This window comes from Aphelocoma coerulescens, chromosome 1 (genome assembly GCF_041296385.1).
Source record: "Aphelocoma coerulescens isolate FSJ_1873_10779 chromosome 1, UR_Acoe_1.0, whole genome shotgun sequence".
NCBI lineage: Eukaryota > Metazoa > Chordata > Aves > Passeriformes > Corvidae > Aphelocoma > Aphelocoma coerulescens.
Window position 1 is genome coordinate 87,130,271 of NC_091013.1, and position 14,525 is coordinate 87,144,795.

The 14,525-nt window shown below is 42.9% G+C and overlaps 1 protein-coding gene across 4 annotated transcripts in view; it reads left to right on the plus strand.

Moving 5' to 3' along the window:
* ANKRD42 (ankyrin repeat domain 42) overlaps positions 1–14,525 on the plus strand; it is a 26,267-nt gene continuing 11,742 nt past the window's right edge. For 3 of the 4 annotated variants that reach the window (XM_069015903.1, XM_069015897.1, XM_069015891.1), the window contains exons 1-12: positions 1–114; positions 491–674; positions 1,474–1,627; positions 2,022–2,185; positions 3,714–3,821; positions 4,130–4,249; positions 5,287–5,422; positions 8,672–8,872; positions 9,204–9,329; positions 11,009–11,114; positions 11,718–11,893; positions 12,304–12,430. In XM_069015903.1, coding sequence (XP_068872004.1) covers positions 1,609–1,627; positions 2,022–2,185; positions 3,714–3,821; positions 4,130–4,249; positions 5,287–5,422; positions 8,672–8,872; positions 9,204–9,329; positions 11,009–11,114; positions 11,718–11,893; positions 12,304–12,430 — 1,283 coding nt within the window. In that variant the 5' untranslated portion in view covers positions 1–114; positions 491–674; positions 1,474–1,608. The remainder of the gene's footprint in view (positions 115–490; positions 675–1,473; positions 1,628–2,021; positions 2,186–3,713; positions 3,822–4,129; positions 4,250–5,286; positions 5,423–8,671; positions 8,873–9,203; positions 9,330–11,008; positions 11,115–11,717; positions 11,894–12,303; positions 12,431–14,525) is intronic. The other variant, XM_069015908.1, reaches the window with a different exon arrangement.

A 14,525-nucleotide genomic window follows, 5' to 3' on the forward strand; every position in this document is an offset into this window, starting at 1 on the left:
CCCGGGGCCCATGGCAACGCCGGGGCGGGCAGCAGCGGCAGGAGCGGGAGGGAGCTGCTCCCGGCGACAGCGGCCGCCTGTGCTGCGAGGGGCCGCCGTGCCCCGCTCCCGCCGGTGAGACTGCTCCCCTCCTCCGCCTGCTCCCTGCCCCGTCCCCTCCCCGCGGGCGGGGGCAGCCCTGTGGCGCGGGGCGGGACGGGCTCTCCCCGGGCGTTCCCTGGGGCTGCGGCACGGCGCTCCGCCGGGATGCACACATAGCACCGAGCGCGCTCCGTATCCGCCAGACACGCGTGGAAAGGCGGTGTTTGGCGCTGGCCGGCCCTCCCCCTGCCCCGGGCCTGGCAGCTCCGCCTCCGCCCCGGGCGCGATGGGCTGGGATGGACGGGGCCGCGGCCCTGGGGCTGCTGCCAAAGCCGAGCTGCGCGGGGTTGGGCTTGTGCGTGACGGGAACCTCGCAACATCTAAATTGTGTCTTTCCCTTTGATAACAGTTTTTGGTAAAAACAATTGCACTAGAATTGATGGAACCTGCCCTTCGCTTTGAACATCAGTGCATTTTTTTACAGAATTGATGTTAACAGCTTTTTTGTGAGCTTCAGTCGCAGGCTGCTGCCATTGTCTTGTGCCAAGAAGCCAATGCAGCCACCCACCCTTGGCATTCGTCTCCGTGCAGCAGTAGGTATCCAGAGGGAGAGGGGAGACAAAATTCTTCCTGCTGGTGGGCCTTGCTGTTTGCTTTTCCTCTGGGTTAAGGAAAAAAAAGCAACCAACGAACCAGAAAGAGTTACCTTGAATTTGCTGTACCGAAACACTGTACTTTGCCAAGAAGTGTAGTCAGCCAGGCCTGCCTGTGATGTTGTGTAACTGGGCTGAAGTCTGTAACCCTCACTTGCTATAATGAGCAATTACTTCCTTGGGGGAAAATTATGCCCTGGTGAAACTGTTCTTTAACCAAAAAAACTGAGGCCTCATACTGAGATATTTTGGAAATACTGTTCGTAATATGAACAATATAACCTCTTGAGGTGCCTTCCACCCGGAATTATTCTGTGTTTCTGTGCTGCTGCTGTTTGTTTGTACAGTGTTTCGCAGGATGGACTCCCGGTTTTTCAGTTTTCTCGGCTCTGTGCAGGGCAGTGATGCAGCCTGCCGAGCTGGGGAGGTGGAGATGGGGTGAGACACAGGACAGGCATGTTGCAGCACACACAGGGTGTGTTACTGTCAGCCTGGAGGACTGAGACGGCTGCTCCTCTCTGTGGCAACCCTAAATCTGCCCGAGCTCTACTATCACGCTATAGATTACATGAAAATAGGCACTGGTAAACTGCAGAGGCTGGTTTTATTTATATCTAGTGCTTTTTTACAAGTATCACAAACATGTTAATACAATATCTCTTTTATATACTTCAATATTTTTTTACCTTGAACTGTGTAACAGCGTTAACTGCTACTTACTACCATTTCTTCTCCACAGGCCGAGGAGCTGAGGCACTAATACCTTGAGGCCTTCAGCTTTATGCTTTCTTGACTTGCTAAACAGTAGCCCAACTCCACAGGACTGCCAGCAGTGTGAAATGTAATCAGAGTGTTAGTGTGTTTTGGTACCAGAATGATGACTACTGTAGAAGGTGAGTACTAATTAGTTTAGGTTCCTTTCATGCTTGGCTATCTGAAGTTAGCCCCCTCAGCCATTAGATCTACTTACAGCTCATGTCTCTGTTTACAAGTTTTATCAAGGTAATGAGATGTTGCAAGGGGTTTGGATATGTAATTCTCATTGTTTCCAGTCATGTAGGTAATCAGTGGGAAGGCCTGAAGGGAAGATGCAGGTTATTTGATCCCATGGTCTGGTGATAGAAGAGTTTGTTTTTTTTCTTTTAACCTACTGCTTCTACATTTAGAGTTTGATTCTGTGCCACGAATGTCAACTCTGATATTTCTTTGATTCATCACACATTTTCTATCTCTTAAATGTTGCTGATTTAAGCAATGGACTAATACCCTTTTATTGCTCCTCACTAGTTGTCAAGAAGAAGCAGAATTATACTAGTGTGCATGAAGCAGTGAAAGCTGGGGATGTAGAACAGCTTGCATCAATGATAAAACGTGGAGCCAGTATTAATGAGGTGGATGTAGTCCACCAGTTCACACCCTTGCAGTGTGCTGCCCACTCTGGAAGTCTGGAGGTAAAACATTACCTTAGTGTATAGGTACATAGCTGGGCTTTTGTAAGTCCATATTTCCTTCTTTGTGAGAGACTGAACACAACATTGTTTTGATCAGACTGAATCAGTAATTTCTGCCTGTTTTTCTCATTAAATATATTCACCAAGAGCAGGAGTAGAGGATTTTAGATTTTAATTTTTTCTCTCTGAAGCCCCAGGCAATTTACCTAATGAACTTTGCCATATTTTACAAAATCATTGATTTTCTTACTCTGAGCAAAACGTACCTTATGGCCTCCCTTTCAGACTCATGACCTTCTTTTAACTCTATTGTGTTTTCTCTTGAGACACCTAGAAAATCCCATAGGATGTGTAAAATGTTCTGAAGGTGACTGAAACAGCTGATATGAAAATATGTTCATTCTGCTTACCAATGTCCCATGCCTCATTCTCCATAGAAGTAGTCCTAATACATTTTATTTTAATAAATGAAAAGGTCGAGTAATTGTAGAGAAATCAGCAGGTGCTTGCATCAATGTTTTGAACTTTCAGAAGGACTGAACTGCTGTATTCAGCACAACATTCACCACCTTCTTGCAGCCTCCTTGTTCATTGTTCATGGCAATCCAACCTCGAAGCAGCAAGGCCATTCATGTCCCAAAAGAAAAAACGTGAATGTTGTGCTAAACTCAAGAATTGCTAAGAGCAGTGCTGCTTCTGGAATGTAGAGACATTGTCAAGAAAATGCTAATCATCATGTCAGCCCCAAAAACAGATTGCTTACCCACCCTTTCTGCCTCTATGAGTTCTGCCATTTTTCATTTGACTCTCTTACTTTGCAATCAGTGTGTTAGACTTTATTGAATTATCTGTCATCTCTTTGTCACTAAGCTCCTTGGTAGAAATAGTGGAAGAACCAGAGCTGTAAGATGGCCTGAAAGAAGATAACAAATCATAATAATATATAATAAGAAGTTCTAACTGTTCCTGTAGCTGTCCATAAAGCTTTCCATTGCAAGCAATGATATGTGCTGGAAATAGGTGAATAAAACAGAACTAGGCCATGGAAGGATGAGAAGAGAGATGGGATTACATATGCCTAAGAAGCCTAATAAATTAAATGAGGCTTTAAATTTAGTACATTGTATTTTTCCTGCCAGTAATTTTAGCTGGAATTCATGTGAGCATGTTTGCATTGTTTTTTCCAATGTTTTTACCTCATGGCATGTGAATACTCTCACAGATTACATTTTAAATCTGGAAGAGTAAAATGGAAAAAGTCATGTTGTAACATCAATGCTAGGGTCTGAATTAGTGGGTTATTTGCACATTTTGTAGTCTTGGGTGAAACCTGGAAAGTATAACTTACCCATAACTTCCTAATGTACAAATACCTGTTTAAGGCATGCTCTGGGGTCTCGTATTTCCATAAGGAAGTATTCCAGCACTGTTTTGAAATGTAACTTTGGTGGATAAATTCTAGTTGAAATATGCCTCAGACACACGATGTGCATAGTTAAATGAGAAGCACTTTGGTTTTGTTGAGCAGTGCCTTCACTGGTTGCTCTGGCACGGGGCTGACACCACACATGTGACAGTCAGAGGCTGGACAGCGGCTCACCTCGCGGCCATCCGAGGGCAGGATGCCTGCATGCAGGTACTGTAAATAGTCACTCTCGAGCAAAAGTTAGTAGGGCAGACCTTAATTCTGGACAAATTCATTATGAAGATCAGCTGAGGGAGCTATGAGTAGCTCATCTTGATGTCTTGACATGTCAAATTAAGTCAGTCATCTTCAAACCAGAGCACTCATTTGTACTGTCTGTGCAAACAGATCCATTTTGTGCAAGACCAGGCCCCTGAGGTCAGCCTGGAGTTACCCTGTTGGTCATCATAAACCGTCCTGCTAGGAAATGTTTGCTGTCTCAGCTTGTGAAATGACCTCGTGCTTTGCGTTTCTTTCAGGCTTTGTTACTGAATGGAGCGGACGCAGCAGCTCAGGACGAGCGCGGGTGCGCGGCCTCGCACCTGGCTGCAGCCCACGGGCACTCCTCCACCCTGCGGGCCCTGCTGCGCGCCGGGGCGGTGAGACCCCTGCCTGAGTCCTGCCGCGCGGCCAGAGCCCGGCAGCTCGGCCCGAGCAAAACCCTCCCTAGCGTAAACTGAGATTTGGGGCTGTAGATTTGATGCCTTGGGAGGCCTCCTAGAAACAGAGACTAGACAGGAGTAAGGATTAAAAGTGGTATTTATTTGAAAGGCCTTCAAAGGTATCCCTTTGGGGAGCCTGAAGCTGTTCTCAAAATGGACCCCAAGATGGATGACAGGTCACGAGCCCTTCCCACTTTTATAGGTTTGGTTCATTTGCATAGCAGGGTTAATTCTCTGTTAAAGCTTCAGTTTTCCCCACAGCTTACCCCCCCTTTAGAGGCTCTTTGGTTTATACTTTTGAGCTAGGACAGCCTTGGTGTCCTTGGAAAGCAGGGCCAGAGAGGCTTTGTTATGTCTACCTAGCATGAGAGAGCAGAAATTAACAGGCTACAAGAAACTTCAGAGTCACACACCAAGCAGTACAGAATTTGAAAAATGAAAAAGTTAAAACCTAAGACATCAGATTAATTACTGTGGGGGAATTTATTTCTTGGGTAAATTTGCATTTTTTTTAGATTGGAATATGTATTTAGGGAAACGATCCGAAAAATCTAGAGAGAGAGAATCAATAATGTGAATAAATCACATTCCACTGAGGATGTCATTAAATGAATGTCAGGTACTGGGGTGGTGTAATTTTTTGCAGTTATAAAAATCTTCTGTAGTAAAGGAGACATAAACTTAAAAAAAATTAACCCAGATCCGTGTTTAAGGAAGAATGATCAATCTAGGTCATTATGATGATAAAAACATGTCTAAAAATGCACCTTTTATAAGTGTATTAAGTAAAAGCAAGAACCTGTGAAAAGTACCTGTCTTGAAACTGGAACTGCATATAATGCATGAACTTTGAAAAATGTTATTTGGTTTGATTTAAATAATTTAACACAGTGAACAGCTGATTCCCATATATAAAATTTGTCTTGTGTCTAAGATTCAGAAGTGAATGAATTAACCTGCTGCTTTCATTTTAGGATGTAAATGTTTCAGACAGGAATGACTGGAAACCTGTTCATTATGCTGCTTTTCATGGTCGCTTGGGGTGTTTGCAGCTTCTTGTTCGATGGGGAGCATATGTAGATGATGTGGATAACAATGGAAACCTTCCAGGTATATCAGGATAAATCATATATTTTTAAATCTTTGGTTTACAGTTGTTGTGAAATGTGATAATTGAGCAAATTATGAGTAATGCACAGCAGCAGCATTTGCTATTTGATTCCATGCAATCCACATAGATTGTCCATTTTTCTAACGATGAGAGGATTTATAAAATCCAGAGTGTTGCTCTGTTGGTGACAGTATCCCACTTGCCTCCTGCTGCTGCTAGCAAGGATGAGAGCTCACAAGTGCTGGGATGGGGAGCAGGCTGAGCCTGGCTGGGAGCAGGTGAGCAGCATCTCCTATGTGTGTGTTGGAGCTTGTGTGTCAGTGGAGGTCACAGAAGAAGGGTGGGTGGAGCAGGAGGCAATTTCAGCTGCTGTGTGCTTCTTCCTGAATTGGTGCCAGCGTGATGAGGTTCTGGTGTGGTTGCACACAAGTTTTTGTATCCCACTGTTTCTCAACTGATTTTGTAGAACACTTGTTCTCATTTTCCTGTGATTTCTTCATCTTGATTTCTGGAATACTGTTTTTTCTGGATTACCTGTAATCTGTTCTCTTTTCATAATTATCAGTGTATTCACTTTAGCACAAAAATTTGGTAGTGATTGTTCCTTGCTTTCCATATTTTCTCCAGCATCCCTCTCCCTACCATGCCACTGCCCAATATCCTCTGTAAACTCAGTGCTGTTGTTTGTGTTGTGGGTTCTCCTTGCATACTTTCCCTTTTAGCATTTGCCTTCTTATGGTTTGTCACATTATTTGTTCCAAAGAGCATATTTTTTTCTCTATAACTTGTATAGAGTTATCTTTTTAAAATCCCTTCTTGAAATCTTTTACCCTCTATTAAGGACTGCTTACCTAGGAAACGAATAGCTATGCAATGTTTTGCAAACCTGGGTCTTGTTAAAGGATGTGAGGCTCCTGCATCCCAGCAGGAGGTGCATTAGCAATAAGGATGATGTTAGGCACCCTGAGGGCAGCATGGAAGGCAGCTTTATTTGCATTTAGGAACACTTCCCTGATAACAGACTTTTGTGGAGAGAAAGCAGATGCTAGCATCGTTCTACTTAAATGCTTTGTATAAAATGGTTAGTAAAAAACTGGTTTTGTTGTATTTTGACATCTACAGAAGCTTGACTTTCCAGCCTTTGTGTTCTGTTTCATTTGATCATACTATCTTCCAAAGGAAAGAGAATATTTTGGAACATGGCAAGTAAAAGATTAATAGAAGTACTGTGCAAACCAGCTTGTCTGCTTGTGTAGCAGAAGTGAACTGAAATTATCTTTACATACTCCAGCTTCAAGATTAGCTGAACAGTGCTATAATTTTTCCTAAGAAAATACTGGAAAAAAATTTTTGAGGTTGCTGTGCCAGGCACTTAAAAACTGGCTGCATCTTTTGCATATGTGTATTACAGTAAAGGGTTGAACTACCTTTGGTAATTTGCATGCTAGTATTTTGGAAGAAAAAAATGTTGTGGCTCATTCAATGTACAGAATGGGCTGCCTGTGCTTATTAAGTGAACGTTTCAATTTGCTTTCTCTCTGTATTCATTTTTGGACCACATCCATGTTTCTTTTATTCCTCACCAGTCAAACCTATTCTAAATATTTTTCACAGAAACAATTTTTTGACTTGTGGCTTTGAGAAGAGTGAATATTGTTAGTCTGATTTTATAAAAGACAAGATGAAACACAGAGAAGTTGGGATACCAGCACCAACTACCCACCCCATATTTATGATGCTTGAGACAGGGTTTTTCAGTTCTTGGCACTCAGCTGCATACTTTGATGTTACTGTGTTAACATCACAGTAGCCTCTGACTTTAGTCCCATCTGCAGGTGCTCATTGTGCCCAAGGGATGGCATGGCACAGTTACATGTTGGGCACTGGCTACGGAGACACACACAGGTTAAAAGCCACCTATGAAAAGCTCCTTTATGTGTCTTCCACAGCATCCCACTGAAACTGCAAAAAGATTTGAACAGAGCACAACTCTTTATTTTCCTTTGCTGTCTTTGGACAAAATGTGGAGCTTTTCTGATTGCTTTCTGCACAGGCCAGACTGATAAAATAGTTGCATCCCCTTTGGATGAAGTTTTCTCCTGAAGATTTTAGGAATCTGAAAATGGATTCATAAGGGTTGAGTCAGTGTTTCACTAGCTGACTTAACCTTTAGCATGGTACCCTTCTTTCCCCTTCTCCCTGAGTAACTACCTCACTAACATTCAGATAATGGGAAAAACCACCCTTATTTCAGTGGAGCTCAGATTTTGAGCAGTCATCTCTACTGAGGTGTTGACATCTTGCTGTAAAACCAGTATCCATAACCTTTTAGAGCAATTATGCTCTGGAAAGCTGTGGATGGTTTGGTTTGCTATAGAGAACTTGTGTGTGCCAAAAATGGAGTGAGATGGGTTTTTTGGGTCCTGGGTACATTGTTTGTTGATTATGAAGATAGTGAGGTTCTTACCTGGAGACAAACTAATCCTTTTGCCTTTAGAACATCAGCCAGCTGTTACAGAGCATTTTCATGGAGCGATAGCACATAATAAGTGTTTATTTGGCAAGTTCTTCTCATTAATGGGATTAGAGGATATTACTCATGTCAGACCAATCAGCACGTGTTTGGTACCTCTTACTTTGTTATAGGCCCAGCACTGTAGTAGTATTAAATAAGTAAACCTCTGCATAGCCTAAAGGTCAGGTGAAGAATGTACCTTCAGATAGTTTTTCCAGTAAAGTGCCTATCACTGTCCTCATTTTATAGGTGGAGTAACTGAGGGTGTGACACAACCTGTTTGTGGTAGCACAGTAGAGCCTAAAGCAGAAATGGCCTTAGCTCCTGATCAAGGACACTGCTTGCTGTCCCCCTATAAGGAGTATCCCTGGGACAGCAGGGTCAGGCAGCTGCTGAAGGCAGAGGGGGAGGTGGGACCCCAGCAGTGCATGCTCCGAGCTAGGGCTCAGTGCTCTGTTGGGAGTCTGGATTGTCTCCTGCAGTCAGCTCTGCCAGGCAATCACCTTTGCACATCCTGTCCTTGGTAGCTTTACCTCCTTTGCCCAGAGCTGAACTCTGTCCTGGGTGGGAGCTGAACATCCCCAGTTCAGCTGAGGCTGCTGTTCCCCATGTGCAGTGTTGGATGGCTCACATGGTGGTAGATGAGCCAGCTCTAAGCAGTGGTGAGAGCATTGCTCTCCCAGTGGGTGGCAGGGTTCTGGTCTAACACCCTTTGTTTCACCTTGTGCTGTAGCACATCTGGCAGCAGTGGAAGGACACTTGCATTGCTTTAAGTTCTTGGTCGGGAAAATAGCCGGTGTTACGCACACACTGAAAGCCAGGAATGACCATGGAGAGACTCCAAGGGACTTGGCTGAACGGTTCTACAAAGATAATATTCTGCAATATATTGATGCTGTGGAAAAAGAGGGAGAGCATCCAGAGACACAGGAAGGTGAGTATGGGTCAAGATACAGTTAAAAAAGGCATTATGTATAATTCTGTAGAAGTACACAAAGGTGTACTTGTTATTTCTGGATTGTGAAATTAATGTCTTAACTGCATGAGATGCCTGTAGCCATAACCAAGACATGTTTAGTCAAGTGTGTGGTGAGCACTGCTGGTTACACAGCTGCATTTTAGCTGATTAAGGTGCATTATCCTTGCTACCTCTGAAGTGCTCATACGTAAGTTGCTATGAGAGAGGCAAGCCATGAGATACAAATACCAGCACACTCAGTAGAATTACTGGCAGCTGCTTGGAAACATGTGCACTTCATTTTCAGTTTTAGCTTTCCCAGCTCATGGTGCTGCTTTCAAAGGAGACTTGTTAGTGCTTAGAAGACTAGTGAGAAGTGGAGTAATCAATATTAACGAGCGGGATGATAAGGGATCCACTCTCCTGCACAAAGGTTGGTAAATATGATCCGTGTTTCAGCTGTTACTGTTTGTTGCTGGTTTATTTACTTTGTTTTTCAAGTGGCTGCTTATCATATAAACTTCATGAAAGGCAGCATCTCATTTCTTGAGGGATTGGCAAGGCAACCCCAAACCCCATATTTTGTAATGTATGTGTTCGTGGGTCACATTAAAAACAATATAACCAAGCTCAAGTCAAGAAAAAAGAGCTTACAATAAAGAGAAATCAGCATCTAAACTGAAAACTAAGTAGCTCTGACATGTATTTACTTACTATTTGTGTATCAATATCATGTCAGCTTTGTTGGAATTAATCCTGATTTTCAGTGATGGAGAAAGAACAGATCAAGCACATGAATTCCAGCTTGGAGTGATAACCAGAGCTTTATTGTAGCTATAAAAGGTTTTAATTTTCACTTAATTTAATGTAACTAAATAGTTTTGGGGTTTTGTTTTTTATTAGGCAAGATGTGGCTTTTAGAAACATTTGGCTGGCTAGGTATAAGAATGGTCTGTATTGTGGCCCGGGCCTTTCTTTACTGAGCACATCAGTACTGTGGAGATATGCTGTAAAAACCACAACAAAATCATTTGGTAGGATGCTGTGAAGAAAGGTAAACTTCTGGTTGACACACTGACATGTGGTGGACCGCCAGCATTACAGAAGAAATGGTCCTTTTGTGTTTGGGGGTTTCACAGTATTGTCTGAAATAAGAAGCAGAAGAGGAAAGAAAGAGGGAAGCATTTTTGTAATATGCCTTTAACACATTTCCTACATTTGTTTTTGACTAGATATGTGGTAGAATTTTTAAAAACATAATTAAAGTTCTCATTAAAATAACTGATATGTAGTCATTTTAAAATCCCACTTTCTTTTCTTGGAATGATGCTGACCTACAGTTGTTTCATCCCCAGTGTTTACATGCTGATGTTGTCATTTCATTTCCTTATCTCAGTGAGAAAACAAATCTAACAAATATCCAAAAGGGAGTGCTGTCAAGAAATGGACTTATTCTTCCTTGAGAAAATCAGTGTACAGTGTCATCTAGACTTGCCAAATACCGTCTTCCATAAGTGAGACATTGTTCCTGGCACCACGTGGTGGGAGCAGTGGCCATGCCAGATCACATGAGTAGAGTTGTGTTAGGGTGCTGCCTCGAGGTGCTGCCTCGAGTGTCTGCCCCAAGAAATGCTGTACATTTAGCTCCAGCACAAAGCCCTGCTTCTCCCTTCTGAGACAGCACCACACACCCCAGACTGGGACAAGCATCTGTGTCTGTCCCCTGGGAGCCCAAAGCCAAGGAGAGGTGACAGCACATTGCTGCCAAACTGTGACATACAGGCCTTTCTTACTAGGGCAGCAGTTACTTGTGTCTTGTGTTTCGTACATGAGACTGGGCAAGTTTAGTTTACCTCATGTCCAGGAAGAGGTGCCAGTACATTTCTAAAACTAGAAAGAGCCACCAAACCACACTGCATGCTCTTCTTCAAAACTCTGTAGCCAAGTGATGTGAGCATCTTGAGGCACAGGCTTCTCTTGAAATAGTATCTCCCTTGTGGCATCTTAGTGAGCTCAATCTTTGCATGTCAAATAATGGCAAGAGGAGGACATTTTAGGTTTGAAACACTTCATTTGTATATAACTGACTTGTGTGCACCTTCCTTCCCTTAGCTGCTGAACAGGGGCATATCCATTGCTTACAGTGGTTGGTTGAAATGGGAGCTGGCTGTGACATTACAAATGATGCTGGAGAGACTCCAAAGGATGTAGCCAAGAGGTAGCAGTACATATCCGGTGGCTCTGACACTTTACTTACTACTTGTATATCAATATCCTGTCAGCATGTTGGAATTAATCCTGATTTTCAGTGATGGAGAAAGAACAGATCAGGCCCATGAATTCAGCTCTGAGTGATAAGCAAGGCTGTATTGTAGCTATAATATTGTAGCTATAAAATGTTTTAATTTTCACTTAATTTAATTTTCTTTTTAGTGAGGTCAGACACAAAAGAGGAAAACTAGCTCATTTGCAAAAGGACAGTTGTGAGCCAGTATGCTCACAGTTCGCTGTACAAAGTAAATGAGAAGTAGCAGAAGCCAGCTGATTTTTGCATTAACAAAAATAATGCAGATTCTGATGAGATTCAAGTAAGAAATCCTGCAAAGGCAAAAGATGCCTCTCATGCAGGAACCATTGCCATAAGGTTCCATCGAGGCAGAGCTCATGCCATAAGAGTACTACAAAAAGTAGATAGATAGTTGTAGTATGTGTACCAGTGCTTCCTTTAGTCCCAAAACTCCTCTGATAAATGGGAACATGGACAGTTCCAGAGCGTTTCTACCACACATATTTTTCCAGATTTTAACTGTTCTCTGTGCAGATTTGGCCATTTGGCAGCTGTGGAACTTTTGACACCAAGAACTGGAGACAGTAACTCTAGTGATGAAGAACTCGATGCAAACAACATAAAGTTTTTTGAAACACATGGTGTGGAAGGGAGTACAGATAGCAAAGAAGATTTAACCCTGGATAAAGCAGAGAAAAGGAATGCACGCAGTAAGCACTGTATTTCCATCATTCCTTGTTTGAAGAAGTTGGTATCAAGGCATTATCGTCCTAACTAGGACAGTTCCTGCCAACTGCTCTGATCTTTTTGTTGTAAGATGAGATATTTGACGGGATATCTGTAATACTGAGCATTGAAACAAATAGTGGAAAATTAGAAAGCAAGCAGAGGGCAATCAGATCGTAGTTGTTGCACCATTTTAATCCATGTTGGTGCAACAGTGTTGGATTGCTATTTGTTTTTGAGATCTGCTTGCTGTGTGGGTGTCAGGAGTAGCTCAATGTTTGCTGAGCAGTGTGATTTCTGCTCTTGCGTGTGTGAGACTATTTTCCAGACTATTGGATTCCAGCATTACTGTCTTCTCCCTGAATTTACCTACCTGGACAACTCTGTCTTACAGTAAGGGCCTATCACAAGATTAAAGAACTTCAGCGACTTCTAGAAATTGCCTACAGCAACTACAGACAGCTGGGAGGAATAACTGAAGAGGAGAGGAAGATGAAAAAAGAAGAAAAGAAAGTTGAGAAGTAAGGTCATTTTGCCCTGCTAATGTTCACCTCTGTGGGGCCCATTTTAAATTCTCCTTTAAAGCTGGCTTACACTCAAATTTGCTTTGGCCATTTTGTCTTTTCCACTTACCAACTTCAACCAGGCCAAAAAGAAATGCAGCAATTTGTCTGGCCATTTCTAAATTTCTACCATCAGGACCAGCCCCACAACACAATTGCTTGATAGGTCCATGATTCTTGTGCAAGATCATCTGTTTGGCCTTCAGGTTTTCCTGCAGATTTATCCAGTAGGTCTCATAAATTCTGGCTGTTTTGTTTCCACTGAGGATGCCAAAGACATACATGTATGCCCTTCAGTAAATCTGAAAATAGGCAATAGTCTTAGCATAGCTTGGATGGAAGTGCATATAAAGCAGAGATTATTCAGTGACCTGCTAACATTTCTGTTCATTGGCAATGTATTTCTGTGCTCAGGAAAACATTAGCTTGTGTCCAGACCACAGAAAAAAACCTATCAGCAAACCTGCTGATACATTTGAAGTACTGTTCATAATATCTGTCTAATTCTCAGTGTCTCTGTTAAATCAAATGGTTCTGTTAGATTGGCCAGGTGATTTGATGGACAGACTGTCTACATTTCAAAGAAAACTCTGTCAAAGATTTAGAGATTTAACAATAATGCAGCCTCCAAAGACAGGCCTGTCTCCACCTCTGCCTGTCAAAGATTTGGCTACCCTCTGTTATCAGTCTCTGTAGATAACCACCTCCATAATGTGTTTGGGCCAACCCAAACCACTGCCTTTATTTGGTCACTGAGAGGAGACTGTCCTGAGCTATCAAGATGTATGCTGTCAAGGAGACAGCAGACTTACCAGTCTGTGTGGATCTGGAGCAGGTAGTAGGTGTCACAGATTGCAATTAAGTACTTTGTTTTACAGCCATATCTGAGCCAGGAAACTGAGGTCAGGATTTCTTTTGGTTCCAGGTCACTGTTTGACTCAGGTTATGCTGGAAGTCCATCTTCCTTAACTTGATATGTCTATTATAGGTAACAGGTACCTGCATCTGAGTTAGTTACATTGAAGCTCCTTTATCAACTTCTTGGAGTGGTGCAGGCACTTCCAGGGCATAATTAGACATGTACTTCAGGATGAGATTCATCACTTCTAGGAGTGTCTCTCCTGGTTTTAAAGGAGGAGGGTGACCAGCTCAGGTGTTGATGCCCACACTGAAAGGTCAGAGCAGTCTGTTTTTAATGATGGAAAAGTCACTGTTGACTAATGACAGACATGAAAATTCATTATGGATAGAGCAGCTGCTCCAAAGCTAGCAGTGTCTATTGGAAGGCTCTGGTGGGGCTCTTCAAGGGGTATTGTTTTCTATGGCGTGTGTGGCTAAACTAGAAAAATTGTGAGGCTCTCTGAAGGGTCTCTCTCACCTGTGAAGGCTAGAAAGCATCCCTAGCCCTAAACTATTCTTTTGAAAAGGAAATAGGGCTTCTCAGCATACCTACCTACCCTTCTCAGGGTACCTATCTGTGGATAAGACCCCAAGATGCTTGTATCATAGGCCAGAAAACCTCACTGTTGATAAAATACTTAATGGCAACACCATTTTGCTAGATGAAAAGCAGGAGTTGCCACTTGGGAAGGCCACTGTAGCAGACTTTGAAGACTTCTGCTTTAGTCCAGGTTTTTTGGCTGTAAGAGGCCTGATGTGAACCACTTCACAGTGCTTTCACCAGGGTTCATTGCAGGAAATTGCCACTGTGAGAGTGCCACACAGTTTGGGAGCTGTGCCTCTTTAATTGGAAGCACGGAAGAAGTCAGTTGTCTCCTGAACACTGAGCACAGGCCATTCTTGCAGGGTCGGTAAGGCTGATTGGTAGCTCCAACCGCCTGAGTCAGGAATTCTTCACTCTGGGAAACAGGGAAACATGGTGAGTCTTGCTGAGAGCTTTCCTGCTGTGCTGTTGGGATGCACAGGGCAGATATCTTGTTTCCTTTTATTGATCTTCCATCTTTGTAGCTGTGATATTCATCCTGATATAGGAGAGAGCCAGCTCAACTCGAGACTCATTTTATGTGTGAATTATGTGTCAGCTAAACAGTTC